General features: G+C 54.1%; 1 protein-coding gene across 1 annotated transcript; it reads right to left on the reverse strand.

The window, feature by feature from the left end:
- Positions 1 to 4,592: 4,592 nt before the first annotated feature.
- On the reverse strand, positions 4,593 to 19,228 carry LOC138063005 (olfactory receptor 10H1-like). Its single transcript, XM_068922681.1, has 4 exons — positions 19,207 to 19,228; positions 17,951 to 18,046; positions 13,270 to 13,445; positions 4,593 to 5,546 (listed from the first exon to the last, which is right to left on the reverse strand). Exons 1-4 carry the CDS (start codon positions 19,226 to 19,228, stop codon positions 4,593 to 4,595), a joined length of 1,248 nt encoding a protein of 415 aa, XP_068778782.1.
- Between the last annotated feature and the right edge of the window lie 211 nt (positions 19,229 to 19,439).

The raw sequence follows: 19,439 nt of genomic DNA on the forward strand, positions 1-19,439 counted from the left end.
AGGTAGGGGAGGCCAGAGCCCCTGTGGAGCTGAAGGTGGAGGCTGACAGAGGGTACAGCAGGCTGTCTGTAGTGGCACCAAGAGGTCTGTGTTTCTGTAACTGAATCTCACCCCAATTTTGAAAATTGGTTTCCCTTACAAACAAAAACATTACAACTCCCCAGAGTCCAATATATTAAAACAAAACAAAAGGAAGCCCATGAGAACACACACACACATAAAAAAGAAAACTATAATAAACTATCCCATTTGCTTCATTTCTTTTCCTTAATTTCTTTACTGTTTCATTTTGTTATTGGCATTTTCTATGCATCTGGCCTACACCATTCTAAGCCTATTTCTGCATCATGCACAGAAGCTAGTGCCCCCCAAAACACTTCCTGCCCAGGACTGTGCATGCCAGTCCTCACACTTTGGGCCTGAAGGTCCAGCCAATTTCCCCCAGGAGGCAGGGGGACAAGCTAACTCGTCTCCAAATGATGTCATCCACTAGGTTTGTCTTGGATGGATGGGCAGCCTTCCAATCCCATTGTGAAGAAGGTGTTGCATTTTGGGGGGGGGGGGGTCAATTAACAGCCACATGCCTCATCATGTAATTAGTGAGTCCCAGCAGTGATTGTGGCAGCCAGTAGCTGCCCTTGCCCCATCACCAGGCAGGGTGGAGCACCTCATCAGGAAAGGAGGGGTGGAGCTCAAGGCTGGGGTCTGGGTCGACTAGGAAGGGGGCTCTGATGAATGCCCATTTCAGTTCCTGGTGCAGGCTGTGGCTCTGGTGGCAGCTGCAGTGAGGCAGGGACCTTGGTGCTGAGGCTGTGCTGTGCTGAGGGCACCACTATGCTGCAGGGCTGCTGTACTTGGCACCACTCTTGTGCAGTTCCATTGCTTGGTCACTGCACAACAGGAGGTCACCGCAGACAGCTCCCTTCAGACGCCGTCATGGCAGCCATGCAACCCAGACAACTGCTGGTGTGGTGCAGCACCGCACCAGGAACACGGGCCTTTCTAGGGGCAGCCCTGTGCGGTGCTGTAGCTGGGGAACAGTTCCATGAGGCCACCAGGGCTGGCTCTGACCCTCACCCTCCAAGTAACCTTCCAGTCAGAACTCAGTTTCCCAAACATAAGCATTAGGTGCCACTTTTAGAGGCCTCAGTGCTTCTGAGGTATTTCCCTGGCGCTGGCAGCTATTGCACAGGAGGTAGGGGAGGCCAGAGCCCCTGTGGAGCTGAAGGTGGAGGGGAAGTGCAAGCATGCTCCCATCTCCTGCAGTGACTGTGGTGGGGGTTGTGACAGGCACCACACAGGCAAGCGTGGGACTCCGGATGGTGCAGCCCGTAGAAGAGGCGTCTGCTCTGTGCTGATCCCCGGGAGTTAACAAACATCTGCACCACCACACTGTGGGGTTGCTGCAGCCTGGGGGCACACCCTCTAAGAAGCCCTGACTGACAAGTCCAGACAAAGAAGTGATACCACAGACCCACAGTGATCAGGAGATGGTGGAGTTCAGGATCCTACCAGGAGGAAGCAAGGCAATAAGTAAGATCACAACCCTGGACTTGAGGAGAGCTAACTTTGGCCTCTTGAGGGACCTACTTAGGGGAATCTCTTGCGGTAGGGTCCTAAAAGGAAGGGGGGTCCAGGAGAGCTCGTTCATATTCAAGCATCACCTCCTCCAGGCTCAAGACAGGTGCATCCCTCTGAGTAAGAAGTCCAGCAAAGTGAGCAGGAGATCTGCATGGATGAGCAAGGAGCTCCTGACAAAACTCCAACAGCAGAAGGAAGTCTACAGAATGTGGGAAAGGGGACAGGCCACTTGGGAGGAATATAGGGACAGGCCACTTGGGAGACACTGTCTCCCATCACATCCTCCTAGGTAAACTCAGGAAGTGTGGGCTGGATGAGTGGACAGTGGGGTGATTGAGATGAGGATGGAGAACTGGCTGGATGGCCGAGCTCAGAGGGTTGTGGTCAGTGGTGCAGAGTCTAGCTGGAGGCCTGTAGCTAGTGGTGTCCCCCAGGGGTCAACATTAGGTCCAGTCTTGTTCAGTGTATTCCTCAAGGACCTGGAGGAAGGGACAGAGTGCACCCTCAGCAAGTTTGCTGATGATACTAAACTGGGAGGAGTGGCTGCTGCAGCAGATGACTGTACTGCCATTCAGGGGGACCTGGACAGGCTGGAGAGATGGGCAGAGAGGACCTTTATGAAATTCAACAAAGGCAAGGGCAGGGTCCTGCACCTAGGCAGGAATAATCCCATGCAGCAGTACAGGCTGGGGGCTGACCTGTTGGAAAGTAGCTCTGCCGAGAAGGACCTGGGAGTGCTGGTGGACAACAAGTTGACCAAGAGGCAGCAGTGTGCCCTTGTGGCCAAGAAGGCCAATGGGATCCAGAGGATGCATTAGGCAGAGTGTTGCCAGCAGGTGGAGGGAGGTGCTCCTGCCCCTCTCCTCAGCCCTGGGGAGGCCTCACCTGGAGTACTGTGTCCAGTTCTGGGCTCCCCAGTACAAGAGAGACATGGCGCTCCTGGAGAGAGTCCAGCGGAGGGCTACAAAGATGATGAGGGGACTGGAGCCTCTCTCCTCTGAAGAAAGGCTGAGAGAGCTGGGCCTCTTGAGCCTGGAGAAGAGAAGACTGAGAGGCGATCTCATCAATGTCTACAAGTATCTGAAGGGAGGGTGTCGAGAGGATGAGGCCACACTCCTCTCCGTGGTGCCCAGCAACAGGACAAGAGGCAACGGGCACAAACTGAAACACAGGCGGTTCCATCTGAACATGAGGAAAAACTTCTTCAATGCAATAAGCTTCCTTTACTGACTATTCTATGTTGCCCCAATACCTAGAGTCCTTTCAGAGTCCTTTTTGGGTTTGTTTTTTTTTTTTTGGTAACTTTTTAGTAGTAGCTATTGCTGGCATGGGAAGTATTTCCCGCTTAAAAACCCATGTAGGTAGTGACAGTAAGGCCAGCCTCCCCATACCTCTCTGGCACAAGGGGAAACCTACTCTGGTCCCTCTGCTGGGGGCAGCTGTTCCCTAGCAGGGCTCAGCAGTGGCAGAGGAGAGCCAGAGCCTGCCTGGTGCAGCTGCAGCTGGGCTGCAGATGGCAACGGTGCCTGGTAGCATGTGGATGGAGCATCACACTTCACCACCTGGAAGCCCATCAGCTCAGAAGGATCTCAGGTTATGGCTCTCATGCCACATGCAGCACACGGCGCATGGGTCTTGCAGTAGCAGCTTGGGCAATAGAAGTAATGTGATTTTTGTTATCCACAAAAGGGGACAGAGCGTGTTTTGCCATGGCTCCAGCTGCCATGGATCTAGCAAGCCGCATGGAGAGGATGCAGTTCCCTCCTCTAAGATCCGGGGCAGGAGGGACCTCTGTTGCGCACACCGACAGAGGAAGGCAGAGACGCACCTTAAAATGAAACTTTATTGTCTTATACACTCCATTATTCTGTGTCTCTACAAAGAGACACTTGCGGGGCGGCTGCTTTAGGCTGAGAGGGACCCGCAGGGACCATAGGGACTAGATCACTGAGCACAAAGGGAGACTAAGGCCCTTCACTTGGATGTTCCCACCCCTGGAAAAGTCAGATGAATGCCAGCTAGCTGTGCAGGAGACAAAGACACCTTTCTGCTGCTGATCGCTTGGAAGTTACGTCAAGTTCTGCAGGAACACCATACATTGGCCTTGCCTCATGCCTTGGACCCCATGATTTCTTTAGTCTCTTTAGGGACCTGCCACCGACAGTGGTTGATACCAGCCAGGAGGCTGGATGTAGGAAATGTGCTATTTCTTCCAGGCCACCCATGCCTACCTGGTAGGGTGCTTTAGGACAGGAGATTAGAAGGGATGAGCTCTTGCCCCAAATTAAACCCTCTGGTGTGGCACACAAGCGTGTGACCAGCCTCCTCCAGTAACCTCCACCTTGCACCGGAGAGGCTTCTCCCTCACACCTTCCTGTGGGAAGGCTGTTTCCAAATCCAACCCCTTTGGCACTTCATGGCTCATTCTGCCTCCCAGCATTCTTGCTCTAGAGTGCTTCTTTTTAGCCCTTTCCAGCCATTTTTACACCCTGCGGCAATGACTTGAGTGTGATTGCACACTGTGGGAAAAGCAGCCGCCTTTTGAGGTCTGGCTGGCTGAGGGTTCCCGTGCACGTACGGGGTAAAATGGGGAGACAGGAGCTGCCACACAACCTTCCGGAGATCTTCTTGTGATTTTTTTCCGCCTTCAGGGCACAGGAGCCCCTGGGAGGGTTGAGAGCTGCAGCTCCTGCCTCTGCGTGATGCTGAACTTAGGGTGTGACCAGTTAAACCAAAACGCTTCAGCCAGGTCTCACGGCAAGGCCTGCAAACCCCAGCAAGGGTTACGAAAGGCACGAGAGCCACGTGCACGACTCCTTTGCCTGGAAAGAAAATAGGTGTTGTTTGGGAAGCAGCAAGGAACCACCACAGGCAGAAAAAGAAAAAGAAAAAGAAAAAGAAAAAGAAAAAGAAAAAGAAAAAGAAAAAGAAAAAGAAAAAGAAAAAGAAAAAGAAAAAGAAAAAGAAAAAGAAAAAGAAAAAGAAAAAGAAAAAGAAAAAGAGAACGAAGCTTAGCAATAGCCACTCCTGCCACTGAAGCTCCATCCTGGGCAAACATTTGCATTCCTGATGACAAAGCTTTTCCTCAGAGATTTCCAGAAGGCATTTGTTAAGTCTCTGTTCCTCCGACTAAAAATGATGGGGCTCAAGAAGGGCGTGAAGACGGTGTAAGCCATGTCGATCAGAGCACCAGCTCCCGCAGCGCTGGGTGATCCATGTTTCAAGTAGACAACGGAGGCACCGCTGTAGTGCACCACCACCACGGTGACACGGGAGGCACAGGTGGAGAAAGCTTTGCACCTCCCCTCCGCTGACGGCACCTGCAGGATCCGGCCCAGCATGAAGGCGTAGGTGAGCAGGATGAAGAGAGAGCAGCACAGCAGGGTGGCAATGCAAAGGGCATTGAGCACGGTGCCAACCGCATCGTCACCAACACAAGCCAGCTGGAGGATGGGGGACAGGTGGCAGAAGAAATGGTCGATGCGGTGGGACTGGCAGAAGGGGAACTGGAACACAGCGCCGGTCACCAGCAGCCCCAGGAAAACCCTCCCTGCCCACGAGGCGACCACCAGCCGAGTGCAGACTCGGGGGGTCATGACAGTATTGTAGCGCAAGGGGTGACAGATGGCCACGTAGCGATCATAGCCCATCGCCGCCAGGAGGAAAGAGTGCATGAAGCCAAACATGAAGGAGAAATGCATCTGTGCAGCACACCCGAGGAAAGAAATGGCTCTGCTCCCCAGCACTAACCCAGACAGCATCTTCGGGGTGATGGAGAAGGTGTAGCAGTAGCAGATTTGTGAGAAGGACAAAGCACCTAGGAAAACATACATGGGCACGTACAGGCTCCGGTCCACCCTGATAACAACCATTATCACAGTATTTCCAGGCAGGGTCACTAGGTACATGAGGAGAAACAGCACGAACAGCACGACCCGGGGCTCAGGAAAGCGGGAAAATCCAATCTAAACGAGCCCTGCCGGGATGGTTTGATTCCCCCTTCGCATTTGTGCTTTGTCTGAAAAGAGCATGACAACAACGACATTCTAACAGCACCGTCAGATCGGCTTTCTGCAGAGAAAACAGCATCTACATCAGACACAAGTTCCTGCCTTTTACCTCCCCGGGGAAATATTGCAAAAAATGATGTTCACTTCTCCAGCATTGCTCTTCTTGATAGAGCAATATCACGTTTCAGCACTTTGCTGCCACCTCGGGTCTGCAGCCACCATAGCTGCTGAGGAGGCTTTCTGGAGAGGACGTGGGTGGTGGCACTATTTATTCTGGGTGAGGGGGGAAAATCATCTCCCCTGATTCTGGATGTCCACCGTTTACATGTCTCTGCCTGAGCGGTGTCTCTTCTTCTCCTTCTAGAGGGGAAGAGGCATTTCTCACAGCGATTCCTCTGATCCCATCAGTCATTTACCTTTGGAGGAGGTGGCTCACGCTCCACAAGTGCCTGTCCCCGTCACTGTCAAAGAGGGGCCCCGCGTGACCTGCTGTGGGGGGATGTCTATGGACAGGGAAGGTGGTGTAAATCAGGGGAGATGCATTTTGAGGTCATTGTCCTGGCACTGTAGGAATTCCTTCCCTGCTCTGCCTTGCCCCGTGCCACTGTCCTACAGGGACCACACATAAGGGGTGGTCTTCATCTCCCTGCGAGCAATGAGACTCTAAGCCTGGCTGCTCTCAGAGCAAGCTCTGGCCCACGCATCTCACCTTAAAAAAAAAGGTCACGCTTTGCCACAGGACCTCACCTGACATACAACATTATCAACTTCCCGGCTCTGCCCATGAGCTGGAAAGAGTTTGTACTGCTTGACTTTTTAATGGCAGTCGTCAGCCACAAGCCCGTACAATCCCCGATCAGATAAGAGGGAGCCAAAGGGTGAGAAAAATACCTTTAAAACTCTGCCTGCGTTTCCTGCTACTGCTTCTGCCCTCCAGGCTTCAGAAGGAAAAGACAGCGCTGATGAAGTGGTGAGCACTTGCTCTTCCAGGAAGGATGGACCCACCACCCCCAGCTGCATCAGCCCCGTGATGATCCCACGGCCCTTTGCTCCCCAGCTCCGACCTGCCCACAGGCATGGCTCATACAGAAGGGTTTCAATAGCTTTCAGCCCCCACCTGGAGCACTAGACTGAGCCCTGTTATCCGAGGCCAGATGCTGCCTGCTTTTACACCCGTGCCTCCAAAGACTGGAGTGCAGGTGCCCGGCCAGCAGCAGGGGCTGCATATCTGATGCTGCCTCCCCCTTGCAAGCAGCCTGATGCCGAAGTACAAGGAGGCACCAGAGTCCTGCCCCTGGCCCGGCCCCCCACGAGACTGACACCAGGGCTTGGAGGAAGAGTCCATGGGGAGCTGTGAGATGAGGCTCCCTCCTCGAGGTCTCCAGAGGCCAGGCATCCCCCACGGGACCGTTAGCAAAACAAGCAGCTCGCTGCATAGCCAAACAGCAGGTCAGCACCCCACGGGCCCTGGCTTCAGCAGATCTCCCCCAGGTTTCCCTGGCACCACAGCATCTTCCTTGTGTGCCCCATGGGCAAGTCTGCTCTCCTTGCAGAGCAGAGCTCAGGACCATGCTCAAAGAGCCCAGCCAGGAGGTGGCACTGCACCCCCACCACTCCCAGCAAGCTCCTGGCCATCACCCCAATGCCCCTTCACACAAAGCAAAGGGCTCTTTGGGGTACCGCAGGGCCTCTCCTTGGGCCTGAGATCGTGTCATGTTGTAGATTAAGGCAACTCCTGAACAGTACAACAATGACCCCAAAATAAGAAGGTGGTGGTGGTGGGAGGAGGGGGAGGTTCTCACAGCCTTTCAAGGGTCATGCTCTGGGCAAGCCAGGTCTCCAGTGAAAACCCATGGGTGGGCAGGTAGATCGCGGCCTTTTGGTTTCCTACTCTATGTGTAGGGCTAGGATTCCGCTCACCTAACTCCACAAGTCCTCAGTGCAAGTATCTCCACCGGAGCTGCTTCACTGGACTCCTTAGGTAGCCAGGGAAGAGCTAGACCATGGAGTCCAGGCACAATTCATCTCCCAGGCATGGATGCCCACTTCCAGGATGTGCTGGGTCTTGTGCTACAATGCACCCTGCACTGACAACCCAGAGAGCCCACGGCACCCGCTCCAAAGCAGATCTTCAGTGCACTCCCGAAGCTTCTAGTCAGAGGGTCTTGGCACAGATTTCTCCAGGGTCGGTGTGAAGAGCTGATCAAGCTCTCTGGGACTGTACCTAGCGAGCTGGTGCTCTGCCAGGTATATGACGTCCTGAGAGCTTGGCAAAGATTGTCTTAGCACGTGCACCAGTAGGAGGCGAGAACACCATATCTCAGGACCTTCTCACCAAGATCCAGCTTCCCTGGCTTCCCTGCCAAGGCATGGCTCATATGGTGCTGCCTGAATGCAGAGGGAAATGCAAAGCCTCCTCTGAGACAAGCTCATCCTACTGCACACCCTCAGTCTCCGTCTCCGTCAAGGGCAACTCAGGACAGCCAAGAGCATCCCAGCAACTGGCCTGCTCCAGTGTCCCACCTTACTGCTACCTGGCATTAGCCAGTCTGGAGAGCTCTGGGGACACGGGACAAGAGTCCTTGGGAGAATTGGCTCCCCTTCCCAAGTCCGGGCTGTCCAGAACTGCTCCATGTGCATGTTGAACCCCTTTCCTCCGGTGGCTGGAAAAGCAGAAGGCCAGGCATGGAAGCCAAAAGCAGCAGCATGTGCCAGCAATGCCCTTGGCAAACCTTGCACGGACTCTCTGACTGTCCGTGCCAGCAGTGTGTGCGCCCAACTCAGCTTCAGCAGGCAAGATAGTTCTGGGCAAACCACCCCCAAAGTGACCCATCTCCCCTGCCCACCTCAGCTCAGAGGAGGACAACAAAGATGCCTGCAGGGGGTCCCTGAAGGAAGAAGCTCTCAGGACACTCAGAGAGATCTGGAAGCCAAGACCACTCAGGCCAAGTCGGCCTGGAGGGGCCCTGGCACAGATGAGGCATCCCAAGCAGCAGCAGCAGGAGCAAGGGAGGGTGCTGGGTCTGCCCGCAGGGAGGCCAAGTTGTCTCACAGCGTGGTTTTTCACTCAACCCCGCAAAGCCTGAGGACTCCCAAAGGAAGGCTGGCTCTGGGGGAAATGGAGGGAAAGGCAGGTTAAGGCACAAAGCAAAAAAGGGCTTTTATTCCTCACCTAACAGGCTGGGAGAGGAAGGCTGCAGTGTCACATGACATGAAAGATGTCTCTGAGAGCTGCTCCGGTGGAGGAGCGCCCCTCCAACTCTGCTGGTCTTGATGAGCTCTTCACACTATCAAAGGAGCCCGAGGGACTGTCTCAGAGCTGGAGGCATCAAAGAGAGGGAGATGAACGCCTTTTTCCATGGCCTTGGCATTGATCCCGGAGGGAATCCTCCAGAGCTCCCTTAGAGCCAGCAGGGACCTAGTCCTTGCTGCCAGCAGAGCTGAGAGCAACATTCCCCTGACCAAGGACACGTGTGCCCTTCCCACCAACCACACTGACCTCCTTGTGCAGTCTGGCAAAATCTCTGCTGAAGGCTCCACTCCAGGCAGGCCTGGGTGACCTGCTCAGTGTAGGGGCCTACCCTGGAGACACAGCCATCTCAGAAGATGGTCCTCCCCCACCCCTCCATGCCCAAGGCCTTGAGAGCTTGGAGGGGGAGCTAGCGGTGAGTCGATGCAACAGCCCCCTTGTCTGCAGCCCAGGTGATGTTCTCAAGCCTGGAGAACAGAGACCCAAAAGTCCGCAATCTGCTCAGCAGCGGCTCCTCCACCTCCAACACGCACATGGAGACAGCCTTCCTACGGAGCGCAAGGTCTTGCTTCACCTTCTACCTCCTCTCCAGAAGTGGCTCGTAGCCCCAGACAGGCACCTGGCAGGGGTTGCTGTGTGCTCAGCCATGGCTTCTTGGTAACACGCATGGTTTCGTCTCCTCTCGCTGCAGCACAGACATTTGTACCTGTCCCAGCAGAGAGAAAAGGGCCCTTGCAGGGAGCGAGCCCCTGGCCTGCGTTTGGCACCTCGCTCAGGAGAAGAGCTGTGCACCACAGCTGTGCGTTTCAGACGAGTCAAGATAAGGACAGACGGCTCTCACCGAGGGTTGGGCAGTGCTACCTCTTAAACACACTGCTGCTGCTGGCCCATCACACCACTGTCCGCACCGAGTCACAGCACACACCTCAGGGCCCTGTCCTGGTGCAGGGAGAGGTGGTGGGCTGCGACGGGGTGGAAAGGAGCACAGAAGGGCAGGGCCACTCTTGCTGCAGAAACTTTTGGGGCCCACTTCCAGCAAGGAAGAAAGACCTACAAGTGCCTGTTGGAGCCCAGTTATTGCTTAGCAAAAGGCGCTGTGTCTTGAGTTCAGCACACATCCACTGCTGAGAGTTGCTGAGGGTATTGTCAGGATGCCTCAGGCAGGTCGATTCTTACTTATGCCCATTGCAACCAACTCCCGATGTCTAGCACGGGGTGAGCACATAGCAGTTCTTAATGAATGCGCACTCCCGCCTCCTGGGGCTGCAGTTCTCCCCTGGAGAACAGCCAACATTACCAGCTGCTGCATGGAGAGCGAGACAATGCCATTGCCCAGCACAGGAGCCCAGAGGAAACTGGCCTTTCAGCCAGAGCATTTCCCTTCTCTCCTCGGGGGCTGAGCCTGCTCCTGCAGGCTCCCCTCAAAGTGCACTGCATGCTGCACCCACTGGTGCAGGCCTCCCTGGAAAGGTGCTGCACTTGCTGCTGCAGGCTCCCCTGAAAGTGCCCTCGACACAGATGGATTCAAAAAGCATGGATACATGAAGGGGAAATCATGCTTAACCAACCTGATAGCCATCTACGATGGGATGACTGGCCAGGTAGAGGAGGGGAGAGCAGCGGATGTTGTCAGGAAGGCTTTTGCCACAGTCTCCCATCACATCCTCATAGGCAAGCTTAGGAAGTGCGGGCTAGGTGAGTGGACAGTGAGGTGGATGGAGAACTGGCTGAATGGCAGAGCTCAGAGGGTTGTGGTCAGTGGCAAGTTGGCGGCCCGTAACTAACGGTGTCCCCCATGGATCCATACTGGGGCCAATCCTGTTCAACGTACTCATCAATGGCCTGCATGAAGGGCTAGAGTACACCCTCAGCAAGTTTGCTGATGATACTAAACTGGGAGGAGTGGCTGACACATCAGAGGGCTGTGCTACCATTCAGAGGGACCTGGACAGGCTGGAGAGATGGGCAGAGAGGAACCTCCTGAAATCCAACAAAGGCAAGGGCAGGGTCCTGCACTTGGGGAGGAATAACCCCATGCAGCAGTACAGGCTGGGGGTTGACCTGCTGGAAAGCAGTTCTGCCGAGAAGGACCTGGGAGTGCTGGTGGACAACAAGTTGACCAAGAGGCAGCAATGTGGCCTTGTGGCCAAGAAGGCCAATGGGATCCTGGGGTGCATTAGGCAGAGTGTTGCCAGCAGGTGGAGGGAGGTGCTCCTGCCCCTCTCCTCAGCCCTGGGGAGGCCTCACTTGGGAGTACTGTGCCCAGTTCTGGTCTCCTCAGTACAGGAGAGACATGGAGCAACTGGAGTGAGTCCAGCGGAGGGCTATTAAGATGGTGAAGGGACTGGAGCCTCTCTCCTCTGAAGAAAGGCTGAGGCAGCTGGGCCTGTTGAGCCTGGAGGAGAGAAGACTCAAGGGGGATCTGGACACTGTGCATAAATACCTGAAGAGAGGGTGTCAAGAGGATGAGGCCAGCCTCTTCTCCGTGGTGCCCAGCAATAGGATGAGAGACAGCGGGCGCAAAATGAAACACAGGAAGTTCTCTTTGAACATGAGGAAAAGTTTCTTTACTGTGAGAGTTACTGAGCACTTGTTGGGGTTTGCAGTTCACCTTTATTTGACCTCCATCAGACTGCCCAGCCCTGGTTGGGATTCCCGCCAGTGTCCATTTAAACTCATTGGTGAAGAGAGGTCACATGTTACTAGGGTCCCTGGCTGTCCATCACCAGGAGCTTTCCAGAAGAGAGGCGGAAACCACGCTTGGCATGACCACGCCCACAATTGGCCCTTGGTATAAAAGGTGGCTGCTGGCGCCACAGGGGAGCTTCTGGGGGCTGCCGGAGTTGGTGGTGGTAACCGAAGAAAGAAGAGAAGAACCGAGAAGGAGCATGGCTGCGGGACAGCCGTCATTGGGAGCAAAAGCACCGGGTAGGAAGACGAGTGCTCCTTCAGTGCTCCCCCGCCCACTCCCTCCTGGTAGGGGACGCCGGACCAGGACAAGCCCGCCGGAGTCCACCACTCCTGAGCAGCTGCACGAGGTGTTGTAAGTTAACCACTACAGGCTTTGTTCCCGGGGGTCGGCATACCTCATTGGTGCGGCCGGATCGCAAATACGGGTTGTACCTGAACACGGTTTTATACCGAGGATCAGCACACCCACCCACCCACCTACCCACCCAGTGTGGCTAGATCACTTCTACGGGCTTTGTTCCCGGGGATTGGCACGCCTGTCCAGCAGGGCCTGATCAGGGCAATGCCCCCCACCCCCGCAGCCCCCACACCCCTTCTCTTTTTTTATAAAGGCACGTCAATATCATTCATAATTTTATTTGCTGTGAAACCTTATTTGCTTTGTTGTTATTTTTCCTGGAAGCTCCCACTAAATACCATTGTATATAGTTACTATATGTTTGTCTTGACTGTTTACCATTGTATAGTTACTGTATGTTTGTATTGATTGTTTAACTGAAATTAGTAAAGTTAGATTATCTGTAAATCCATTGATCTGAGTAGTGTAACCCTATACTGCCTAAACGAACCCAATTCTTTTATATTTGGTAAGTCCCGAGGAGAATAATCAGTTTTCCCACAATGCCCTTCAATTGGTGTGGGCGCTCCTCTGCTATGGACCGGGACAGCACTGGAAGAGGTTGCCCAGAGCGACGGTGGAGTCTCCATCCTTGGAGATGTTCAAAAGGCATCTGGACGCAAAGTGGGGCAAGGCGCTCTAGCTGGCCCTGCTTGAGCAGCGGGGTTGGACTAGATGTTCTCCAGAGGTCCCTTCCAACCTCAAGCATTCTGGGATTCTGTGAAAGCCCCAAACCCTGCACGGATGCCTGAAGCCTAAGGCCTAAGCTGCTCCCTGACAGCCCCTAACCGTCCAGCTGCTTTTGTAAGTCTAGCTGGAAGGCGTTTGGGGCTGGGGAGGCAGAGGAAGGGCAGGGTGTGTGGGGTGCTGGAGAGAAAGCACACAGGGAGGTGAGAGGGAAGGGGAAGGGCAGGGGAGAGGGAGCTGGAGGTGAAGGTGTGAGGGCTGGGCTGTAGGTGGTGAGGTCAGTTGTGCTGCAGGAAGCTGCTTGGTGAGGAAGCAGCAGGCTGACCTGGGGAGGTGCTCAAGTGAAGGGCGAGGGGTAGCCCAGGAGGGCCGAGAGTAACTCGGGAGTAACTATGACTCTCTGAAGACGGGGCCATAGTTACTGACTGGGCTGAGCTGCGGAGGCAACACCTCCTCGTGGTCCCGCTGGATGCCCAGTCGTGGGTAACCAAGTTTGCCTCTGCCCCAGTGTGCGGTGCTATAGTTACTTCCTCCCTATCGACTGGCTTCACCGACCACTCGATAGTTCTTGAGGTGAATCAAATTTTCGACTGCTAGTAATTGGCTTACCCGCAGTCCAGAGCCCTTGGCCTAGGGGCTTCTATTAGGCATACCAGTTGAACTTGGGGGATTGGTTCTTCTGGCGTATATCGAACCCCCACAGACATGTTTGACAACCTAGTAAGACCATGGGTTGTGAATTTCGTATCAGTAGGCACCCAGACAGGTGAGTTCCCTGTCGATGTCACGGCCATTAGGCCGGTGACTTTAACATCAAATGGGTGGCCTGCTGTGACCCAAAATTTGACATTTTACAATTCGGCTTATGACTCTTGGGATGGGAGTATTCCCAGACCAAGTTTGGATTGTGTTAAAGATCTGCCAGAGGTTTATGAGGCTCTGGAGTCCCCTGTAGCATCGCCCCCGGTACCCCGGGCTGATGAAGCCCGGGGGGAGGTGCCGGCAGGAGTGGGCCTGGAGTCTCCCTCTGGTAAAGCAATCCTACCGGCTATGGTGACCCCTATCCTTGACTCCGGGGGGGAAGCAACTGACGGCACGCCAGTTGTTAAGATCCCAGATGAACATCCAGCATGTCCATGCTGTGGAGTCAGGGTAGGGAAAATTGCGACCTTGACAGAACATCTGCGGAGGGCCCACGGTCGGCGACGGGTGCTTTTTTAGTGTTCCAGGTGTGGGAGACTGAACGAGAAACATCATAGCATTGCCTGCCACTTCCCGAAGTGCCGCGGAACCCTGGGTGAAGGGGAAGATGAAGAGGCCTCGGAGGCCGCCCTCCCGTGGAGCTGTGAGGAATGCGACCGAAAGTTCAAGACCAAAAGCGGCCTTTCCCAACATAAGCGTCTTGTCCACCCAGGAACTAGGAACAGGGAAAGGATCGAGGCGTCTCGCGGAAGAGGAAAGGGATTGAGGGGTATGCATAAGAGCGTCTGGTCCGAAGAAGAGACGGCTCTGCTGAGAGAGTTAGAACAGAAGTTTAAAGAAGCACGGAATATTAATAAGCTGATTTCTGAACATTTGCCTACAAAATCGGCGAAGCAGATCAGTGATAAGAGACGGCAGCTGGCGGCTGGTGCCAAAGGATTCGCGTGGCTGCGAAAAGCTGCGGGTCCGTGCGAAGGGGATGTCCCGGCTGAGAGAGTGAAGATTGAGCTGATTAGGGTGGAATACAGGAAGATTATTGCAGAGAAGGTCCGAGGGGCCTCTCTCACCCCTGGTTTGAAGAGCGCATTCGAGAGGGCTTTGGAGGGTGTGGAGGAAGACCTTCGGAACATCGTCGATGAAACATCGGAGGAGTGGTTGACGCAGCTGGTGGGACATACCGCTGCAGTGAAATTGAAACATCATAAGAAGTACCGAGTGAAACCCGCGCCGAGGAAGGTGGAGAGGAGATGGATGAAGAATAGGGCGCTGAGAAGAGGCCAGTACCTGAGATACCAGCGGCTTTTTGAGATAGATCGTAGAAAGCTTGCTGGTATTATTTTGGATAACATCGAGAGTATTAAGTGTCCCCTCCTGATGGATGTGCTGTATTGCACATTCAGAAGGAAGTGGGAGGAGGTCGGCCCCTTCGCTGGTCTCGGTACGTTCTGTAGTGCCGGAGAAGCAGACAATTCTGCATTCAAGAGGATGATCTCCCCTGCGGAGGTCAGGAAGAACATTGCGGAAATGACTAAGAGCTCCGCCCCGGGCCCGGATGGGTTGACCTTGGGAGATGTCGTCAAATTAGACCCCCAAGGCACCCAGTTAGCTGAATTATTCAATCTGTGGCTGCTGGCCGGGAAGATTCCAGATGGAATCAAAGAATGTAGAACGATCTTAATACCCAAGTCTGCTGATCCTAGTTTACGAGGGGACATTAACAACTGGCGGCCCATCACCATCGGGTCGGTCATCATGCGCTTGTTCTCTCGAATTTTGACGGCACGCCTGCGACGAGCATGTCCGATTAACAGCCACCAAAGGGGCTTTATTTCAGCCCCGGGCTGCGCGGAAAATCTGAAGCTCCTCCAGATGCTCATCAAGCACGCCAAAAGAGACCATAAGGCGTTAGCAGTAGTCTTCGTGGACTTGGCGAAAGCCTTCGACTTGGTCCATCATCAACACATCCTTCGAGTCCTCGAACAAAAAGGCTTGGATGATCATGTGATCAGTATCATCGCCGATTTGTACTCCAACTGTGTGACTCGGCTGGAGGTGGGTGAGGCGTCCTCTGAGGGAATTAAGATCCTCACCGGGGTGAAACAAGGAGATCCAATGTCCCCGCTTCTGTTCAACCTCTCAGTGGACCCGTTGTTATGTAGATTGGAGGATTTAAAGAACGGATTCAAGTATGGAGATTGCTCTGTGTCATCTTTGGCGTTCGCGGACGATCTAGTCCTTTTGAGTGACTCGTGGGAAGGCATGAAGAAGAACATTAGAGCGGTTGAGGAGTTTTGTCACCTATCCGGGCTACGTGTGCAAGCAAAAAAATGCCACGGTTTTATGATCAGGCCCACGAAAGACTCGTTCACGGTTAACAACTGCGAGACGTGGACAATCGATGGCATTCCGCTCAACATGATCGAGCCCGGCAGCTCCGAGAAGTATTTGGGCCTGGGGGTGGATCCTTGGGTGGGTCTCTCCCATCCGGAGCTGCTGGAGAAGCTGAGCACATGGGTTAAGAACAATGGGATAGCCCCGCTTAAACCGCTCCAGAAGGTGGAGATCTTGAGGACCTATGTCATCCCACGGCTGCTATATGCAGCAATTCAGGCTGGTGTCAACGCCACTTATCTCCACTCCCTGGACCTGATGGTAAGATCTGCGGTGAGGAGATGGCTTCACTTACCTTCCAGTACTTGTGATGCCATCTTATACGCCAGCTACAAGGACGGCGGTCTCAGAATCGGGCGGCTGGCGAGCCAGATTCCGAACATCCAGGCTCATCGGCTGCACCGTGTCGCCCAGTCCTCCGATGACATCACGAGGACCGTGGTCCTCGGGGAAGGCATCCAGAAGGAGTTTGAGAAGGTGTGCATTGCCGCAGGAGGAAGGGCGGACAAGATTCTGCTCATTGGGGAGGAGTCCCCCTTGGTCATCTCCGCTGCCCTGGAAGGTGACGAGACGAGATCCGAAGGGGAAACTCCTGCTCCCAGGGTCATCTACCCTGTTCCTAGTAAACGGAGAAAGAAAGAACTGGAGAACTGGGCCAATCTAATATCTCAAGGCCACGGCATCAGGAACTTTGAAAATGATGCCATTAGTAATGATTGGCTGGTTCATTACCGGGGCATTCCTCATAGGAAGTTAATAAGAGCGTTACAGCTTCGAGCCAACGTCTATCCCACTCACCAGTATTTGGCTCGGGGCTTGGGCGAGGGTGTCCCTAAGGGGTGCAGGCATTGTCCTGCAGAGTGGCAGACTTGCGCCCACATCATCGGCTACTGTCCTGCTGTGCAAGACGCCCGGATTAAGAGACATAACGTCTTGCGTGGTTTGCTGGCGGAGGAAGCCAAGAAGCTGGGGTGGGAAGTATTTATTGAACCCCACCTCAGGGGACGCGACAACGAGTTCCTCAAGCCAGATTTGATTGTTGTAAAAGAGGGCGGGGCGAGGGTGGTGGATGTTACAGTCCGTTTCGAAAGTAATTTGTCAACTTTAGGTGACGCAGCAGGAGAGAAAGTCCGAAAATACCAACACTTGGACGAACAAGTCAGAAGCTTGACAAGAGCTGGGGAGGTCCAATTCCTAGGGTTTCCGCTTGGAGCAAGAGGGAAGTGGTATGCTGGCAATGACGCTCTCCTCGCCGACCTTGGACTCTCCGGAAGCCGCATGAAGAAGATAGCGAGGCTCTTCTCGCGGAGAGCTCTCCTATCTTCTGTGGATATACTACACATCTTTGCGAGTAAAGGTAAGATGTGTTAGTTTTAATTTGATATGACTACTTGTACGCCTTCTTCGGAAAGGCAACAGTAAAATTCTTCACACAGACGACTGAGCTTGCTCTGTCTTCTGTACCTGTTGAAATTTGCTATTGCCCAGCTCCCTATGTGGTTTGAGCTTCGCTTTTGGGACTTTGTGATCTCGTCCCCATATGACTACTAATTTTGACATGGGCAGACGGGCCGCCTGTCATCCCAACCCGGAAAAGGTGCCATAGAGTTTCTATGGTTCGTAAAATAGGGCCATAGTTACTGACTGGGCTGAGCTGCAGAGGCAACACCTCCTCGTGGTCCCGCTGGATGCCCACTCGTGGGTAACCAAGTTTGCCTCTGCCCCAGTGTGCAGTGTTACAGTTGCTTCCTCCCTATCGACTGGCCTCACTGACCACTTGATAGTTCCTCAAGGTGAATCAAAATTTTGATTGCGGCTAACTGGCTTACTTGCAGTCCAGAGCCCTTGGCCTAGGGGCCGCTTTCAGGCATACCAGTTGACCTTGGGGGACTGGTTCTTCTGGCATGTTCTTAACTCCCGCAGTCATGTTTGACAACCTAGTAAGACCTTGGGTTGTCAATTTCATGTCAGTGGGCACCCAGATGGATGAGTTTCCCATTGATGTTGCTGCCGCTAGGCCAGCGACTTTAACATCGAATGGGTGGCCTGCTGTGTTGCAGAATTTGACGTTCTGTAACTCGGATTATGACCCTTGGGATGGGACTATTCCCGGACCAAGTCTCGATTGCGTGAAAGATCTGCCAGAGGTTTATGAGGCTCTGGAATCCCCTGTCGTTTCGCCCCTGGTAGGCTGGCCTGCAGAAGAGGTCCTGGAGTCTCCCTCTCGCAAGGCAATCTTACCGGCTTTGGCAACCCCTATCCTTGACTCCAGGGGGGAGCAGCTGACGGTGGCATGCCGGTTGTGAAGATCCCAGATGAACATCCAGCATGTCCATGCTGTGGAGTCAAGGTAGGGAAAATCGCGGCGTTGACCGAACATCTGCAGAGAGCCCACGGTCGGCGACGAGTGCTATTTCAGTGTTCCCGGTGTGGGAGGCTGAATGAGAAACATCATAGCGTTGCCTGCCGCTTCCCGAGGTGCCGCGGAACCCTGGGGGAAGTGCAAGAGGAAGAAGCCTCGGAGGCCCCCCTCCCATGGAACTGTGAGGAATGCGACCGGGCGTTCAAGACAAAGAGCGGCCTTTCCCAACATAAACGTCTCGTTCACCCGAAGACTAGGAACAGGGAAAGGATTGAGGCGTCTCGCGCAAAAGGAAAGGGATTGCGGGGTATGCATAGGAGCGTTTGGTCGCAGGAAGAGACGGCTCTGCTGAGGGAGTTGCAACAGAGGTTTAGAGAGGCACGAAACATCAATAAGCGGATTTATGAGCATTTGCCCACAAAATCAGCAAAGCAGATCAACGATAAGAGACGGCAGCTGGCGGCTGGTGCCAAGGGACTCCCATCGCCGAGAAGAGCTGTAAGTTCGTGCGAAGGGGAGGCACCGGCTGAGAGAGCGAGGATTGAAACGCTTAGGATGGAATATAGGAAGATTATTGCGGAAAAGGTTCGAGGGGCTTCCCTCACCCCTGGTCAGAAGATTGCGTTTAGCGGGTATTGGAGGGTGTGGAGGAAGACCTCCGGGACATCGTAGAGGAAACGTCAGAGGAGTGGTGGACGCAGCTGGTGGGATGTACCGCCGCAGTGAGACTGAAACATCGGAGGAAGTACCGAGCGAAACCCGCGCCGGAAAAAGCGGAGAGGAGGTGGATGAAGAACACGGCGGTGAGAACAAGGCTGTTCTGCAGAACGATTTTAATACCGAAATCCGCTGATCCTAGTCTGTGAGTAGACATTAACCACTGGCGGCCCCTTACCATCGGGTCAGGTGGATCCTTGGGTGGGTCTCTCCCATCCGGAGCTGCTGGAGAAGCTGAGCACATGGGTTAAGAACAATGGGATAGCCCCGCTTAAACCGCTCCAGAAGGTGGAGATCTTGAGGACCTATGTCATCCCACGGCTGCTATATGCAGCAATTCAGGCTGGTGTCAACGCCACTTATCTCCACTCCCTGGACCTGATGGTAAGATCTGCGGTGAGGAGATGGCTTCACTTACCTTCCAGTACTTGTGATGCCATCTTATATGCCAGCTACAAGGATGGCGGTCTCGGAATCGGGCGGCTGGCGAGCCAGATTCTGAACATCCAGGCTCGTCGGCTCCATCGTGTCGCCCAGTCCTCCGATGACATCACGAGGACAGTGGTCCTCGCAGAAGGCATCCAGAAGGAGTTTGAGAAGGTGTGGATTGCCGCAGGAGGAAGGGCGGACAAGATTCTGCTCATCGGGGAG

Source organism: Struthio camelus, chromosome 31 (assembly GCF_040807025.1).
Source record: "Struthio camelus isolate bStrCam1 chromosome 31, bStrCam1.hap1, whole genome shotgun sequence".
NCBI classification, from domain to species: Eukaryota; Metazoa; Chordata; class Aves; order Struthioniformes; family Struthionidae; genus Struthio; species Struthio camelus.